The sequence below is a fragment of the Acinonyx jubatus genome, chromosome B3 (assembly GCF_027475565.1).
Source record: "Acinonyx jubatus isolate Ajub_Pintada_27869175 chromosome B3, VMU_Ajub_asm_v1.0, whole genome shotgun sequence".
NCBI classification, from domain to species: Eukaryota; Metazoa; Chordata; class Mammalia; order Carnivora; family Felidae; genus Acinonyx; species Acinonyx jubatus.
The window spans coordinates 131,636,780-131,654,945 of record NC_069386.1 but is presented as its reverse complement, the minus strand read 5'-3'; the positions used below and the strand labels follow the sequence as shown (position 1 = coordinate 131,654,945).

The 18,166-nt window shown below is 49.0% G+C and overlaps 1 protein-coding gene across 2 annotated transcripts; it reads right to left on the bottom strand.

Annotated features, from left to right (window-relative positions):
* Positions 1–4,456: 4,456 nt before the first annotated feature.
* LOC128316100 (uncharacterized) lies at positions 4,457–17,945 on the bottom strand. Of its 2 annotated transcripts, XR_008299608.1 has the most exons (3): positions 15,325–17,945; positions 9,579–9,867; positions 4,457–5,341 (listed from the first exon to the last, which is right to left on the bottom strand). XR_008299608.1 is itself a non-coding variant. In XM_053224831.1 (2 exons), the coding sequence occupies exons 1-2, from the start codon at positions 10,075–10,077 to the stop codon at positions 5,055–5,057; spliced, it is 786 nt and encodes a 261-aa protein (XP_053080806.1). In that variant the 5' UTR covers positions 10,078–10,220; the 3' UTR covers positions 4,457–5,054. The 2 variants fall into 2 exon arrangements, 1 of the variants encoding a protein (XP_053080806.1); XM_053224831.1 differs by lacking the exon at positions 15,325–17,945 and having other exon boundaries at positions 9,579–10,220.
* Positions 17,946–18,166: the final 221 nt, after the last annotated feature.

The window sequence follows — 18,166 nt, the reverse complement described above, 5'->3', positions numbered from 1 at the left end:
AGATTTTCTACTCATCCACTCTGGAGGCAGAAAGCTGCAGCGGTAGGGATGATGTTAGCAATCTCCTAGACCCCCAGCGACTCTCCAGTGTCTTACCAGATCAGAGGCAGAAGCTACTTCACTGTGCCCCCACCTTGAACTGCTCTTCGTGCCAAACGCAGGGGCAGGTTGCAAAGCTCTGCTTTCGAGTTTGGGGCTCTTTGGGCAGGCATTTGCACAGGAGGCCCAAAATGCATATCTAAAGTTTGATTTTTTTTTTTTAATGTTTTTTTTTGAGAGAGAGACAGAGCACGAGTGGGGGAGGGGCAGAGAGAGAAGGGGGACAGAGGATCCGAAGCGGGCTCTGGGCTGACAGCAGCGAGCCCAACGCGGGGCTTGAACTCACAAATGTAAGATCATGACCTGGGCTGAAGTCCGACATTCAGCCAGTCGAGCCACCCAGGTACCCCTCATAATGATTTCTTAAAGGACAGCATCGGCCAGTGCCACCAGCAAAGGGCAGTCGGTTCTGGATTACATAACACGTAGGAGAGGGCCCCAAAAGCAACAGACCAGCAAGGCGGACGCTGGTCCCACCAGTCTTAGAACGTTTCCCTGAACAACCGGTAAGGAAGACGGTCCGACTACAAGAGGAGGCCACCCAAGGATTGAAATCTGAACCCAGATGATCCCCAGGGTGACTGAGGAGATGGTACGGAGTTCAGTCTGAGGAGCTGTGTGTGCTCACTCATGCGGGCCATCAGGCCACAGGGCACACGGGCCTCGCGGAACAGGTGACCCATGGAACTGGACCCATCCACAGGCCCCCTGTAAGCAGTGAGTCCCACTCTGGGGGACACCCTGTCCTGAGCATGCAGGGGGTGGGGGGGAAAGCAGGGAGGAGATATTAAGATCTCTGTTCATCTGACCGGCCTACACAGAAGAAGGCTTTCCACGCTCTCCAAAATCAGGGTCTTCTTGCTTCTATAATCAGAGCTCACAGCCGCACCCCAGGGCCAGCCATTCTCTGCCCGGGGCCTGGGCTCTGGACAGTTCTGTCAGTCTTCCTGAGTCCTGGGCATGTTCTCTAATCTTTTCCAACCCTGAGGGATATAAAAATAATCTGCCGGTGTCCCACTTGGGTTCTTTGTGTGAAAGCAACAAAAACTATCCCTGAACAACTTCAGCAAAAAACGGGATGAATGACAGCAAATGGGAGGACCTCTGGACCGAAGGAACAAAGAGCCAGGTGTGGCAGGGGCAGGAATCTGGCCCCTTGGGGCCTGAGGAACAAAAACGAATGGTTTGCTTCATCTGGGACTCAGTGCTGAGCAGTGTCTGAGGCCGACGTGGAGGGGTGGGCAGCCTGTAACTGAGCGTGCGTGTGTGTGCGTGTGCGTGTGTGTGTGTGTGTGTGTGTGTGTGTGTGTCCTTTTTCCTTCATCATTGTCTCCCTCCAGGCAAGACTGAACTTCCTGGGGGGAGGGTCCTGTCTGCCTGGGCTAGAGGAGGGCGGGGCATCTTCCCTGAGTCACGGAAGAGGTGCTAGTTCGAGGTAATTCCTCAAAAGCCAAAGGGGAGCCTAACCAGAGGGTAGAAACAGCATTAATAGCCACTCCCGTCACCTTCCCCACCCCATCTCTGCTCTCTGCCTTATGTTTTTGTCCAGCCTTTTAACCAATCCGTCCGTCTCCCCGGCAGAGCCCAAACTCCAGGACAGGGACATTCTCCTGCACTTTTATTCCCCTGAGGGGCAGGGGTGGGAGGGAATTCAGCACCAGCCCCTTTCGCGATCAGGGTCGCGATCACTGAGTAGCTGCCTAATAACTACTGATGGAATTGAGTTCAGTAAAATCAAAGACAAGAGAAATGAAATGCGGATCTCCTTAACACTTCACAACATCTCTGCGCCCCAAGGTAGAGTGGCAAGGGTTAAACACGTCACACCGGCTTTGTGTTCCTGAGGCCTCGTCACCCTGCGGGCGCCTTCTTGCTACCTCCACCTCCACCCACCCTGGGCAGGGTGACCCTCTGTGGTGTTGCAGAATAATGGAATAATTTTGCCACTTGCTGTCAAGACGTTGCATCCCACCATGAGGGTCTTACTCCGAGATGAAGTATGAAAGCAGGCCCGAGAGGGACCAAATGTTCACTTCCACCCTCGAGAAAGGAAGGTGAATTACAGCAAAGTCGTGTTGACTCATTCTGTTGATGCCCACTATCTTCCCCTTGGCAACAAAGAGCGTGACTCATCCCCTCAGACAAAGGTCACCTATGTTCTCCCAAGAAGTCAGGCACCTTCCTCTCTGGGTTGTGATTGCTTCAACACCGTGATTTCGCTGAGAAATCTTCATCAGGGCGACCCGGCAGCCAGCCGCCGCAGAGGCAAGCTGGTCTGCTTATCACGGTCCATGCGGGAAATACTCAGCTTTTCTATCTTCTCTGCGAAATCAAGACCACTCCTTGGATTCATAAACACCGTCTTCTGCTGCTGTGTTCCGCAGCTGAAGAACAAACTTGGGCTTTCCCAGGAGCATGGGAGAGTAACTGGCAAACCCCGGCAGCATCCTGCAGTGTTCTAGCTTTCGTTCAGAGCCTACTCTCAAAAAAACTTGAAAGAGGGCGCCTGCCTGGGTGGCTCAGTCGGCTCAGGTCATGACCTCGTAGCTCATGAGTTCGAGCCCCGCGTTGGGTTCTGTGCTGACAGCTCAGAGCCTGGAGCCTGCTTTGGATTCTGTGTCTCCCTCTCTCTCTGTTTCTCCCCCACTTGTGCTCTCTCTTTCTCTCAAAAATAAAGATTAAAAAAAAAAAGCCTTGAAACAAATGAACAGACTTGAATTTTCTGATGGTCATTGGGGTGACGCCCCCACGCCTGGCTTGCCTGGCTTACCTGGCTTACCTGGCTTACCGCTGAAGTTCAGGCCCCCCTAGCCCAAGAGAGCCCTGGGGGAGGTCAGCTGCCTTCTCTGCAAGTGGATCAGTGGCCCTTGTATAGAAACCACAGCTCATGACCACCTTTTGATAGGTGGTTGTTTCCTGGGGTTTGAGGTCACGACCTGAGCTGCTCTAGGGCTTTGTGGAACACAGATGCCCCTTAGAAGTTTGGGGCCCACTCCTCTGCATCCGTGTGAGGCCCTCCAGGTGACCCCTGTGGGGTCACTCGGGGAGGCCCAGGATCTCAATGCGCTTGGGTTTCTGGACACTGCACGATTGGCCACTGACCAGGATGGGGTGTCCTGACACTCCTACTCTGAGATACTTTGGGGTCATGAGAAATTTACAACAAGAAAACTGAGGCCCAGAAAGGTTAAGTGATTTGCCCACAGTCTGGAGAAAAGACACTTTAGAGCTGGCTCCACCCTGGACACCATGTGGGTTTTTTATTTTACAAGTTTTTCAGAGAAAGAGAGAAACACAGGCAGGCAGACATCATCCCCAGCCTGTATACAGACACCCAAATCAACAGAGCACAGAGGGGTGGGGGGCACAGGAAATCTGGAAGCCAGCTTCCTGACGAGGGGATGGGCCTCAGCTGATTTTGTCTGCTCGACAGCACCCCTCACACTGTGCAGATACTGCTGGTAAAGGAGGAGGGGCCCAGGCTCTGCACCCTTCCGCCCCGGCAGCTGGACCACGCGGACCCCAGCACTCCATCCCTGTCGGAAGGTGGCTCTGTAGCTTTCCCAAGATTTCAGAGAGGTGCAGAGGCCCGAGGGAAAATGGTACCTTCTGCCTCCCAGGCACAAAGTCAGGGGTCAGCCAGCCCAGAAACGCCCCTGTGCTCTGGTGTCCAGCTCATTGAGGGCCAGATGGGGGTGCCTCCGGGAGCCAAAAAGACTCCCTGAAGCTGAGGGCCAAGAGTGGGTTTCAATGTCTCCTGGTCTTTGGGAAATAAAAGTAAGTTTGAGCTGTGGTTTCTACACAAAGGCCACTGATCCGCTTGCAGAGAAGGAAGCTGGCCTCCCCCAGGGCTCTCTTGGGCTAGGGGGGCCTGAACTTCAGCGGTAAGCCAGGCACGGGGATTTTTGAGGTGGGCGTCACCCCAATGACCATGATAAAATCCAAGTCTGATCATGTCATGTTCCGCCGAAACTGAAACTGCTCGGTGGCTCCCAACTGATCCTAGGCAGACGCCTCCAAGCCCCCTGTGGTCCTGCTCTTGTCTTAACCCAGTAGAGGGCAGGCCCCAGCCCCTGAGCTCCTTGCCCTGCTCACTCTGCCCCCAGCACTCCCTGACCCCATCCTGACAGGAGATCTCTACTTCCATCCTCTGCCCAGAGGCATCCCTGATCCCTACCCTCAGTGGGGGCCTTCAGATTGTTCCCCGCCTTCCCAGACCCCACATATCTTCCTAATATAACTCATAGTTATAAGTATGTGATCTAATGGCTGGGTGTCCTCCCCATTCAGCTGTCAACTCCCCACTGCGTGTTGCCAGCATCCAGCTTTGTCCCCGGCACCACAGCAGACACTCAGTAAATCTGGAAACAATGGCCCCGGCCTGTGTGCAGCTGTGACCCATAGCACAGGGAAGGGAGCCCTGAGCCTGGAGCTCCAGTCTGGTCTGATCCAGGCTTACCTCCAGACCACAGACAGTCCCTTGGATGTCCTCACCTTGCTCCTTTCTCTATGCTCTGTGACCTTTTGCTCTCTCAGGACTTCCCTCAGGCCCCAATGTCTTAATCACCAGGAACTGGTTCCACTGTTTGGGAAAAGCTGGATGTCAATGAAGTTTCTCCAGGGCACCCTCCCACACTAACCTGGGCAGACAGGGCCTCTGCGCCCTCCCTCGATTCCCTGACAGCCCCTCCCACCGCAGGGAAAGGGAGATAAGAAACTAATTTGAGCTGGGAGACCACAGAGACTATAGTTTCCGTATTATCTTCAGACACATTTGCATGTTAACAGGCACCTGCCCAAGACCAGACTCTCTAAGGACTGTGGGGAGGACAGGTAGGTGAAACGTTGGGGAAGAAGCCTTTTTGGTGCCCTTGAAACTGACCTGGAGGTTACTGTTTGCCTGAATGACTTGATCGTTTATGCAGCAAAAATATTTGAGGCCCAATGTGTACAAGCTAACCTATCATGGGCTTTGTTAATGTGGTGAAGGTTCCTGAACACTCAGCTGGGAGCATTTGCTGATCAGGCCTGCAGTGGAAAGAAGCCCTGAAATCGTATCCATGTTGGGGCCCAGGAATTCTGGCAATCAAGCATGAGATGATCTTGCCTGAAGCTGAGCCTTGATCCCTTAGGTCTCTGAGACCAGAAAGGCAAACCTCTTCTGATTTCAGCAACCAGATGCCCCGGAGGCCATTGGAACCCAGCAAATCCAGCTCCCAGCCTCTTTTAAACAGCAGCAATTCTGCAGAGACAAGGGACAAGTAGAAGACAGGATGAGACTTAATATTCTTAAGATGTCACTACTCGACCAAATTAATCTACAGATTCAACACAATCCCTAGTGAAGTCCCAGCTGCCAGCTTTGGCAGAAGTGGGTCCGAATTTTAATATGAAACTGATCCAAATTTTAATATAAAAATGCAAGGGACCTTCAATGGTCAAAATAATCTTGTAAGAGACAAAATTAAGAACTGACATTTCCCAATTTCCAAAGTTACTACCAAGATACAGTGATCAAGAGAGTGTGATACTGACATAAGAATAAGCATGTAGGGGCGCCTGGGTGGCTCAGTCAGTTGAGCGTCCACCTTCGGCTCAGGTCATGGTCTCACAGCTCGTGAGTTTGAGCCCCACGTCAGGCTCTCTGCTGACAGCTTGGAGCCTGGAGTCTGATTCAGATTCTGTGTTTCCCTCTCTTTCTCTGACCCTCCCCCACTCACACTGTCTCTTTCTCTCTCCCAAAAATAAACATCAAGAAACTGAAAAAAAAAAAAAAAAAAAAGAATAAGCATGTAGATCTATGGAATAAACACCAGAATTCAGAAATAAACCCTTTATGGTCAATTTGTGGTCACATGACTTTTTGTAAGCGTGCCAACATCGTTCAGTGGGGGAAAGAATAGCCTTTTCAATAAAGGGTGTGGGAGCAACTACCATGAGAGACTCTTAAATACAGAGAACAAACTGAGGATTACTGGAGGGTGGTGGGTGGAGGATGGGCTAGATAGGTGATGGGTACTTAGCAGGGCACTTGTTGGGATGAGCACTGAGTGTTGTACATAAGTGATGAATCATTAAATTCTACTCCTGAAATCACTAGTGTACTGTACGTTAACTAAGTTGAATTTAAAGATGAAAGAAAGAAAGAAAGAAAGAAAGAAAGAAAGAAAGAAAGAAGAAAGAAAGCTGGAATAACTGAATATCCACAAGCAAAAGAATGAATTTGGACCCCCTACCTCACCATACACAATAATTAATTCAAAAATGGACTTCGTCCTAACCATAAGAACTTAAAACTACAAAATTTGTGGAAGAAAACATAGGTGTAAATCTTCATGACCCGAAGTTAGGCAATGGTGTCTTAAAAACAATACCAAAAACACAGGTGACAAAAGGAAAAATTAGATAAATTGGATTTCATCAAAATTAAAAACATTTGCACTTCAAAGGACACTAACAAGAGAATGAAAAAACAACCATAGAATGGGAGAAATATTTGCAAATCATATATCTGATAAGAGACTTATATTTAGGGGTGCCTGGGTCGCTCAGTCGGTTGAGCATCTGACTTCAATTCAGGTCATGATCTCACAGTTTGTGGGTTCAAGCCCCGTGTCCGGCTCTGTGCTGACAGCTCAAAGCCTGGAGCCTGCTTCGGGTTCTGTGTCTCCCTCTCTCTCTCTGCCCCACCCCCACGTGTGCTCTGTCTGTCTCTCTCTCTCTCTCTCTCTCTCTCTCTCTCTCTCTCTCAAACATAAACATTAAAAAAAATTTTTTTAAAGAGACATATTTAGAATATATAAAAAACTACCACCGCTCAACAATAAAAAAGACAAAAAATCCAATTTTAAAATGGGCAAAGGATTAAAAATGGGCAGAGGACTGAATAGATATTTTTCCAATGCAGACATCCAGATGGCCAACAGACACATGAAAAGATGCTCAACATCACTCATCATCACAAAAATGGAAATCGAAACCACAATGAGATACCACCTCACACCTGTCAGAACGGCTAGTATCAAAAGATAAGAAACGGGGTGCCCGGGTGGCTCAGGCAGTTGAGGATCCGACTTCAACTTCTGCTCAGGTCATGATCTCAGTTTGTGAATTTGAGCCCCTGATCGGGCTCATAGAGCCTGCTTCTGTCCCCTTCTCTCTCCGCCCCTCCCCCACTCTCTCTGTGTGTGTGTGTCTCTCTCTCAAAAATAAATAAACGTTTGAAGAAAAAAAGACAAGATATAACAAGTGTTGGTGAGGATGCGGAGAAAAGGGAACCTCATGCACTGTTGGATTTGCCTGGCAGCATAGCAGTTCCTCAGAAAACGAAACATAAAACTACCATGTAATCCAGTAATTCCACTACTGGGCATTTACCCAAAGAAAATGAAAACATTAATTCAAGAAGATATAGGCACCCCTATGTTTACTGCAGCATTGTTTACAATAGCCAAGATATGGAAGCAGCCCAAGTGTCCATGGATAAATGAATGGTTAAGAAGCTGTGGTATATATACATGATGGAATATTAGTCATGAAATAGAACAGGACCTCGCCATTTGTGACAACATGGATGGACCTAAAGGGTGTCACACTATATGAAATAAATCAGAGAGATAAAAATACCGTATGATTTCACTTCTACGTGGAATCTAAAAAACAAAACAAACAAACAAACAATGATGAAAAAGAGAAACAGACTCATAAATATGGAAAACAAACTAGTGGCTGCCAGAGGGGAGGGCACGGGGAGGGGGAGGGGGGTTAGAAGAAACAGGTGAAGGGGATTAAAAAGTACAAACCTTCAATTATAAAATAAATAAGTCATAGGGGGAAAAAGTCCAGCATAAAGGAATATAGTCAATAATATTGTAATAACTTTGTGTGATGACAGATGGTAACTATACTTATCATGGTGAACACCTTGTAACGTATATAATTGTCAAATCACTGTGTGGTACACCTGAAGCTAATATAACGTTATATGTCAACTATACTTCAATTAAAATTTGGAAAAAAAAAACTAAAAATAGGCAAGGGATTTGAATTTTCCATAGAAGACAAATAGCCAATAAGCACACAAAAAAATTGGTCGATAATATTATCCATCAAGGAAGTGCAAATCAAAACTGCAATGAGATACACTTCACATCCACTAGGATAGCTAGAATCAAAAAGACAGATGTTGGCAAGAGTGTAGAGAAATTGGAACCCTTCTACATTGTTGATGAGAATGTAAAATGGTGCAGCTGTTTTGGAAAACAGTTTGGCAATTCCTCAAAGAGTTAAATGTAGAGTTGACACGTGACCCAACAATTCCACTCCTAGGTATATACCTAAGCAAAATGAAAATGTGGGTCTACACCACAATCTGCACACAAAGGTACACAGCGGCCTCATTCCCAATGGTCAAAAGGTTCAAACAACCCAATGTTCAGAACTGTGGTCTCCGCACAATGGAACATTATTCGACCATAAAACTGAATGAAGCACTGATACATGCTACAGTGTGGAGAAATCTTGAAAACATTACGCTAAGTCAAAGAAGCCAGTTATTTAAAAAACCACATATTGTGTTACTCCATTTAAAAGAAATGGCCAGAATAGGCAAATCCATAAAGACGGAAAATCAATTAACGTTTGCCAAGATCTGGGGAAGAGGGACTAGGAGTGACTGTTGATGGGTCCAAGATGTCTTTTGGGGATGATAGAATGTTCTAAAATTGGTTTTGGTGATGGTTGCACAACTCTGTGAATATACTGATAACCATTAAATTATATATTTTATATTGAGAATGCATGCTGATTTGTATCTAAAACTTTTTATTTTTTAATGTTTATTTGTTTTTGAGAGAGAGAGAGAGGGTGCACACACATCGTGCAAGTGGGCGGCAGGGGTCAGAGGGAGGGTGGGGACAGATGATCCAAAGCGGGCTCCACGCTGACAGTAGAGCGCCCAATGAGGGGCTTGAACTCACAAACCGTGAGATCATGACCTGAGTTGAAATCAGACGCTTAACGGACTGAGCCACCCAGGCGCCCCCAAACTAAATGACATATTCTAACGCGCTACACAGATGTTATTAGGGTAGGTGGCCTCTTGTATGACAATCCCATTCAATGAATGTTCCTTCATTCAAAAACTACGGCATGCCAACCACATGCCAGATGCTATGGGGGTTGTTGAAGTGACCAAGACCCCATCCTGGCCTTTCTGAGAGACACAGTCCCCCAGAAGAGCAAATGCACACCCAAATGCCTCTAACAGGAGAGGAACTGTGTGCCCCTGTCACAATAAGGCACTAGTGTAAGAAAGAATGACAAAGGAAAGAACTGGAAACCCTAACTGTCTCTTCCTCTTGGGGAAGGAGAGGAGTCTGGTGCAGAGGGAGGCATGGTTCTGCAGAAATTTCCCTTCTCCTTCCTTTGGGGGCTCTCCAAGCCACCCCCGCTGGATGGATGGGTGAACTGGCGAGTACCTGCTGAGTTGAGTGTCCTGAGGCTGCACGGAGGGCTAAGCCATGGCCCGCAGTGCCTGGTGTCCACAGGCCCCCGGGCTGGGGACACTGTGAGAAGCTGACGAACAGAGCCCATGACCTGTAGAAGGCAGCATGTGGCAGATGCTGGCTTGATGTTCAGGATGGTAAGGGCCATAGGAATGCCACGTCCTGCTTCGGCTCTTTCCAGATTGTGCTCCTTGAGGTCCCCTGTGTGGGCAGCTGCCTCCTTGTCCATCCATGCGGACTTGGACTTGCATGAAGGGCTGTGCTGCAATTGGTTTAAACTGGGGTTAGGAATGAGATGAGAACAGGAGAGGGAGGCCAGTCTATGGGGCACCAGACTCTGTTCTGACCTTTTAGGGACCTTTCCCTCCTCTTCTTTTTCCTCTTCTCCCATGTCTAAGCACCCCTGCCATACCTTGCTCATTGAATCCCTGCTCCCAAGAAAGGACCTGATCCCTGGCCCCACCATGTACATCAGTGCCTCCCTGCATGGGGCGAAGCCTCACTAGAGGGACCCCCTCAGCCACTCAGGAGTGGGGTCCCCAAACCCTTCCTGCCTCCACCCCCCCAGGCTTAGGCCCAGGAGTCCATTCTAATAGGATTAATATATATTTTTAAATGTTTATTATTTATTTTTGAGAGAGAGAAAGAAAGAGCACAGACGGGAGAGGGGCAGAGAGAGAGGCAGACACAGAATTGGAAGCAGGCTCCAGGCTCTGATCTGTCAGCACAGAGCCGACATGGGACTCAAACCCATGAACCCTGAGATCGTGACCTGATGCTTAACCAACTGAGCCCCCTGGGTGCCCCCCAGGAACCCGTTCTAATGCACACAGAGTTGCAAGGGCTCAACCCACTGGGATTAGTTGCTCCCATCAAAGGCAGAGGTGCAAGATCTCTGCTGGAGATTTTAGGGAGGTGAGGTCCCTGAAAGCTTTGCTTTTCCCTGTGAAAGGAAAGTCCGGGGTGCCTGGGTGGCTCAGTCAGTTGAGAGTCAGACTTTTTTTTTTTTTTTTAACGTTTATTTATTTTTGAGACAGAGACAGAGCATGAATGGGGGAGGAGCAGAGAGAGATGGAGACACAGAATCTGAAACAGGCTCCAGGCTCTGAGCTGTCAGCCCAGAGCCCGATGCAGGGCTCGAACTCATGGACCGTGAGATCATGACCTGAGCCAAAGTCGGACGCTTAACTGACTGAGCCACTCAGGCGCCCCGAGAGTGACTCCTGATTTCAGCTCGGGTCATGATCCCAAGGTTGTGATATCGAGCCCCACGTGGGGCTCTGTGCTGAGCATGGAGCCTGCTTGGGGTTCTCTCTCTCTCTCTCTCTCTCTCTCTCTCTCTCTCTCTCTTCCCTTCTCCCCTGCTCCTCCCCCACCCTCAAAAATAAAATAAAACAAATAATAAGAGAAAGTTCACCCCAAGTTAAAATGGTATCTTAGGGGAAGGACTTGGCTATTTGGGCCCCAGGTTGGGCACGCAGCCTGAGGCCTCCCGATCAAACCTGAGAAGCCTCCCACAATGAGGATGAGGCAGTCTAATCGACATTCTTGAATGAAAGGCTTAGAAAGCAAGCCAGACTTGCAGGAAAACCCTCCAGCCCATTCACGGTTCCTGTGACCCTCGGTGACCCAAGTGAGGAGCTGGGGGAGGCTCCTACCCACATGTGACTCACTTCTCTCTGTTCAACCCATGACTTGATCTCAAGGACAACACTGATGCGGTACTCTCCCTGCTCAAATGCCACTTCCTCCACCCGGGCACCTGTACCCTCTTCTTGCCCTGCTAGTGCCTGGCCCTCCTTCTGGAAGCCTCCTCCCTCAGTCCTGTTCTCCACAGAAACCAATGGCGGCTGGTTTCTGCATTAACAGAATTAACCTCAGATGGCTCACAAACTCGGGGATGACAGGAACCATCCCTGGAAGCTGGGCAGCCCTCTACAGAAGCCAGAAACCCTCCCAAAGACTGGTCTGGAGAGGAGAGGGCATGGCGCCACTGCTGGGCGTGGTCACGCAGGTGCACGTGGGCCGACACCACCCACAACAACCTCGACCAGATCGGGATGCGGCTGCCCCCGGGCTCTGAGAGGTTGTCTGTCCAGCAGAGCTGAGGTTACCCACCCTCATCCACAAGGGAGTTTGGCACAGTGAGTGCCTGGCATTCCCAAGTTCCCCAGTGGGAGGGGGGATCTGCCTCATCAGGTGGGGGGTTCCCCAAATACAGGAGGGAGATAAAGATCCCAGGTGACCACAAGGCATGACAGATGGCCATTCATCTTTGGATAAATACCCAGAGCAAGGGCATCCAACTCCATTCTTCCTACTCCCTGCCTTCCTGACCAGCATGAGCTCTGAGTTTGACAACAATTACTCATGGCTGAGTCAGCTATTCAACACATATTTGTTGAGGTCCCAGGCCAAGTGCAAGGGTCCTATTGCTTGGGAAAGCTCCTTAGAACAATGTTCGACACACAGCTGTTAAAACCATTTCCTCTGGTTCTAGGGGTGCCTGGGTGGTTCAGTCGGTTAAGCATCTGACTTCGGCTCAGGTTATGATCTCACAGCTCGTGGGTCCAAGCCCCACATCAGGCTCTGTGCTGGCAGCTCCGAGCTTGGAGCCTGTTTCGGATTCTGTGTCTCCCTCTCTCTCTGCTCTTCCCCCGCTCGTTCTCTCATACTCTCTCTCTCTAATAAACAAACATTAAAAAAAATTTTTTCCTCTGGGCCAAAGGCTCTGCTTCCCTGGACTGCAGCAAACCAGAGGCTGTAACACAAGAACATCTGTAAAAACATGTCCTTTTAGGTTTTTATTTTTTTGAGGCATAATTGACATATACCCTTATATAGTTTCAGGTGTACATGTGTATGTTCTGAAGTGACCACAGTAAGTCTAGTTAACATGCACTGCCACACATAGTTGATAATTTTTTTTTCTTATGATGAGAACTGTTAAGATTTACTCTCAACAAATTTCAAATATGCAGTACAGTATTATTAACTACAGTCACTGTGTTGTACCTTACCTCCCCATGCCTTTATTTTATAACTGGAAATTTGTGCCTTTTGACCCTCTTCACCCATTTTGCTCCATGGCCCCCAGCCTCTGATAACCACCAATCTGTTTTCTGTATCTATGAGGTTTTTTTTGTTTTGTTTTAGATCCCACATATAAGTGGCAATCATACAGTACTTGTCTTTCTCTGTCTGACTTACTTCATTAGCATAATGCCATCGAGGTCCATCTATGTTTTGGCAAATGGCAAGACTTCATTCTTTTTTATGGCTGAGTAATATTCCACCATACACACACACACACACACACACACACACACACATCACATCTTCTTTATCCATTCATCTGTCTGTGGACACTTAGGTTGACTCCATTTCTTGGCTTCTGTAAACAATGCTGTAATGAACATGGAGTGCAGATATCTTTTCCAATTAGTGTTTTTGTTTTCTTTGGATAAATATCCAGCAGTGGAACTGCTCGTTCATATCCCTTTACGTGCTAAAAAGAGAAATCTGGGTGGGGCGAGGACCCGTGCAACCTTCGTCATGCTCCTGCAGCAACAGAGACATTCAAACCATCCACCCCACTGGAGCTCATCAGAAAATAACTTCCTACAGTAGACAGTGCTGGCAGCATCTCTCTGCTGGCCACAGACTATTCTGGGCAACGTTTTGAAAATGAAACTGATTTATTAAAAGCTTACAAGAAGAGGCAAAACACAAAAAAACAAAAAAAGCCTGAGGTTGACTTGACTGCTTTGCTGTGGGGAGTGGCCCAAGATCATGAGGGTGAGTAGCCTGGGGGATGCAGCGGTGGCCTGAAAATACAGTTTTCTTGTCCCCACTGTCCCGCTCACTGGCCACATAGCCCTGGCCCAGTCACTCAGGCCTTAGTTTTCTTGTCTGTAAAACGAGGCTGAACCCCTCAGGAGTCCTTGAGTGGCAAACATCAGGAATCCACACGGGATGCCAGGAGGGGTGTTGTCAGAAACACAGACTGGGAGGGTCTCTTGCAGCCTGAGGGCTGGAAGCAGCTGGGCCTTGGGAAGGCTGGGAAAGTGATCTCTTCTTCATTTAACATTTACTGAGTTACCACTCTACATGCCAGGCACGTCCAAGGCCCTGGGATCCAGTGATGAACAAACCCCCAGGATCTTGGCTCTCAAGGAGCTTATGGAGAGCTGGTAAGCAAATGAATACCCATAATAGTACTGAAGATGTCACATGCGAGGAAGACACAGAAGCAGGCTGATGTGATAGAGTCTGGCTGCAGGAGGGGTCCTTTTAGAGTGGCCCTCTCTGAGGAAGGGTCACTTAAGAACATTCCTCCCCCACCTCAAAAAAGAAAAGAACATTCCTGAATGTCAAGCCTGAGGCAGCATGGGAAAGACGGGTTCAGAGTTCTAGGCCGAGGGAACGACATGCCCCAAACCTCGGGTGGGACCAGGTTATGCTTGTTTAAAGACCAAAGTGCCCTGAGGTCCATCAGCCAGAGCCAGTGGCCTGAATTAAGTCTGAGAGGGAGGCAGGGGCCTGGCAGTGCAGGGCCTGGAGGGCATCTCGGCATGGATTCTCTTTCCACCTCCCCTCTCTGGGCCTATGTGTCTGCTTCACTGTTCTTCCTTCTGCAGACTGGTTTCCTCTGCTGCCCAGGCCACAGGGCAGAACAGGGCTGCCCGTGGGTACCAAGTTCACGCTTGGTCCAGCCACTCATAGGGACTGCCTCGATCCAGGAAAGCCCTGGTCACACGTGCATCTCTGGTCCAATTTCCCGTAGCCCAAACCACGGCAGCTGCTAGGAGCCGAAACAGGCTCCAGGAGTCCATGGTGAGAACAGGGCAAGCACTTCAAACTTACCTCCCCCACAGGGGACTGGACCGGGGGCCCCTCTCCCAGCCCTAGGATTCTGAGTGCAGAATCCACATTGTTCTGAGGCAGTCTCAAAGGTCACGAGGACTTAAGTCAGTTCTCACACATTAGTGAGCACCAGAACCACCTGCAGGGTTTGTAAAAAACGCACATGGCGGGCACCTGGGTGGCTCAGTTGGTTAAGCGACTGAGTTGGGCTCAGGTCATGATCTCGTGGCTCATGGGTTCCAGCCCCGTGTCGGTCTCTGTGCTGACAGCTCAGAGCCTGGAGCCTGCTTTGGAGTCTGTGTCTCCCTCTCTCTCTCTGCCCTTCCCCCACTCACGTGTGCGCGCGCGTGCTCCCTCTCTGCAAATTAAACACACACACACACACACACACACACACACACACACACACACAGATGGCTTCTGATTCAGTAGGTCTAGGTGGCAGCCTGAATATTTGCATTTCTAACAAGTTCAGATGATGTTTTAAATACTTTGGTTCCTAAAGTGGAGTCCAGCTCTCTGGCCCTGTCAGTGTCCTTATCCTGCAGGTTTCAGAGTCAGAAGGACAAGAGTCAGAGGTAGGGCCTAGCCTCCATAGCCAGCATTCTGGATCCCTCTGTGCACCAGGGTTTGAGGATCATGGTTTTAAAATGTTTCAAAACACCAGAAATGTCTTTGTTCCTGGCCTTGGTTGTCTAATTAATCAGTGTGTTGGGACTGAATCAAGACAAAACAAGCTCTCCACTTTCACCCAAAATGAGGGTTCCTCGGAATCCAGCCTCTGGGTGGGTAAGAGCCCTTTTTGGAGGGCATTTTCATTTCTCCCTGCAGGAGGAGACCGGGTCCTACTCACCGCGTGGCTCGCTGCTCTGCGTAAATAAATACTGGGAGAAAGTTTGGGGACGCGCCCTCCCAGCCCTGGCTCCCGGGCCTGCGGCTGCTACCCGCCTTCCTGCGGGGCAGTCGGCGCCAAAGCCTCGCGGGGGGTCCTCCAATGAAGCGCCGAGGAACTCCATGACCTCATCGGGAAGCTCTCTCATTGGCTGCCGCTGCCGCGCCGGGCCTGCCCCTTCCATTAGAGCTCCGGGTTTCTGCGCGGGGCCCGGCCCCTGGATTGAAGGCTGCTTGGGTTCCTAACTGCAGGCTTTGCAGGCTTCTCTTTAGATTCCTCAGAGGAAACTTCTGTTTCTTGAGAAAGACTGAAGTGTTTTTTTCAACCTGCCAAAGTACTGGTTTTCTGCGCTGGTGTGTTACTGGGGTTTAGCTGGCGCTTTCAGCCTAAGTACCTGACCGATCACATTTATTTCCCATTTATTTTGATCATGTATTCTAAAGAGTTTTGTCTTTCTTTCCAGTGGATGAATTTCTCACGCCCCATCTTACTGCGGAATGCTAGTGACCTTCTCTCCCACATTTACCCTGAGAATTCAGTGATTCCCAGAGAGGGAATATGACTTTCACAAGGTCACACAGCAAGTTAGTTAGATGAAAGTCAGATCCCGGGCTCCTAACTCCAGCTTCAGTGTCACACATATTCCACTTAGACGATCAGACCAGACCCGAAATCATTTTTCAAGGCTTGGCTCAGGGGTTACCTCCTCCAGGCAGACTTCCTGGAGCCCCTCTGTGGCCCAAGGGCTCCCCCAGTCCCTGGTGTTCATCTGAGTGCAACCACAGAGCTATTTTTCACTTCTTTGTCCCTTTTCCCAATTAGACTGTAAGTTCCTTGAAGGATGGCATCACATTTTATACAATTTTGTATCCTCAGAACCTAACATTGTCTGGCACACAATAGATGCTTAATAAATGTTTGTTGAATTAAACTGTGGAAACTTTGCATGCTGGTGGCCTTGTGTAGGGAAAGATCACTCGTAAAAGTAGACTCTGTGTTTCTGAGGCTCTTTCATCCTGAATGAGAATTAGCTTTTTTTTTTTTTTTAACGTTTAATTATGAGAGAGAGGGAAAGGGGGGAGGGGCAGAGAGAGAGGGAGGTAGAAGATCCAAAGTGGGTTCTGGACCGATAGGAGACAGCCTGATGCAGGGCTCGAACTCATGAGCCCTGAAATCATGACTTTGAGCCAGAGTTGGACATTTAACCAACTGAGCCACCCAGGCACCCCAGAGTTAGCTTCTTTTTACTAATAAAGTGTTTAAAGCGAAAATGTTTGCTAATTCAACTCTACAGGAACAACCAGATCCTTTGTGCTTACCTAGTAAATTCCTGATGGCCCTTTAAAATTTCTGATGTGTGAATCAACCATTATTCAAATCAAACCACTCCATTTATTCTCTTCTGTGTCTGGGCTTCCAGGAAGCTTAAAAATCATTCTAGTCACACTCTTGACTAGGTGACAGGTACAATGTTCTCCCTTGTATCCATGTAGTTTCTGATCTTTATGTTGCTGTTCATTCACACATGCAGTTGGGTATTTTATCACTAAGCCTATTTCTGGCAGAAGGTAGGACAGGTGGTATAAGGGTAACAGGAGTGTGTCCCCTAAACCCTGAGTGTGAAAAAACACTCATGAAAATAAGGGATTCCTATCACACAGGCTTAAACCCAAACCACCTTGATTGTTATTATGGTGTCCAAAGCCTATGCAAAGTAGGCATGGGCGGAGACAGAAAGTGGAAATTCACAGAACGGGTCCAGCTTCATCCTGAGCAGAAGACAAAGATCTGGGACATATGGATATTCTCACCCTTGGAGAGGTAGGCTCAAGAATGGGACCAACACAGTCCTCCAATCTTTTCCAGGGCCTGAATGATGACCTTCTTGAGAGTTGCCCTACTCTGGTTCCAAATCCTGCTCACCAAGCAATCTCTTAACAACAGTTTCAGCTTCGCACGCATCGTGACACTGGGAACGGGGTCTCCAGGGATGGGGTACTGGGGGAATGGCTTCCATCATCAACGAAAGTTGGCATGGAGTATAAACAGTGGTCTGTGGTGAGCTTCTTTAGTGGAAGCAGGTGGAGTGCCCTGGAGCCCCCGCATGTTTCTGGACTTACAAGGCTGAAGGCCACCTTGGGAACATGGTGTCCACGTGCAGGTCATGCCATGCCCAGGCCTTCCTCGAGCAGCCAGCCAGCCTTCTATCCCTGGCTATCTGGCTATCCCTCTCAGATGGCAACCGATGATAAATTAGAGACACCAGCCTCAGTGCCTGCAGTGGGACTGCCCAGCAAGATTCCCACTGGTGTGTCCCTACAGTGGGAACCATGACTCCAGGCAGCAGGTGGCCTTTGGGAAGAAACTCAGGGGACCCTAGGGCACTTCAAAGGGGAGGGGCATGGAGCCATCTTGAGTCATCCTCAGAAACCCTGCTCAAAACAACAGCACTGATGCAGCTTTTGAATAGCAGCTTTCTGGGGCACCTGGATGGCTCAGTCGGTTAAGCGTCCGACTCTTGGTTTTGGCTCACGTCATGATCTCTTGGTTCGTGCGTTCAAGCTCTGTGTCGGGTTCTTCGCTGACAGTGCAGAGCCTGCTTGGGATTCTCTTTCTCTCTTTCTCTCTCTCTCTCTCTCTACCCCTCCCCACTTGCTCTCTCTATCCCTCTCTCTCAAAAATCAATAAATTAACTTAAAAAAAATAGCAGCCTTGTTCAGAAAAGTGTGGGTTCTGGGGGTATGATAATGTGGCTGACTCAGGGTGTCATGGGCACACTGCAGAGTATTACACACGGAGAAAA

Excerpts from the sequence above, each read along its gene's own strand:
- LOC128316100 (XM_053224831.1), bottom strand. The coding sequence starts at position 10,077 with ATGTACATGGTGGGGCCAGGGATCAGGTCCTTTCTTGGGAGCAGGGAT. Across the intron at positions 5,342-9,578 it reads CAGGACACTCAACTCAGCAG|AATTGCTGCTGTTTAAAAGA; the intron begins GTACTCGCCAGT and ends TTGTCTCTGCAG.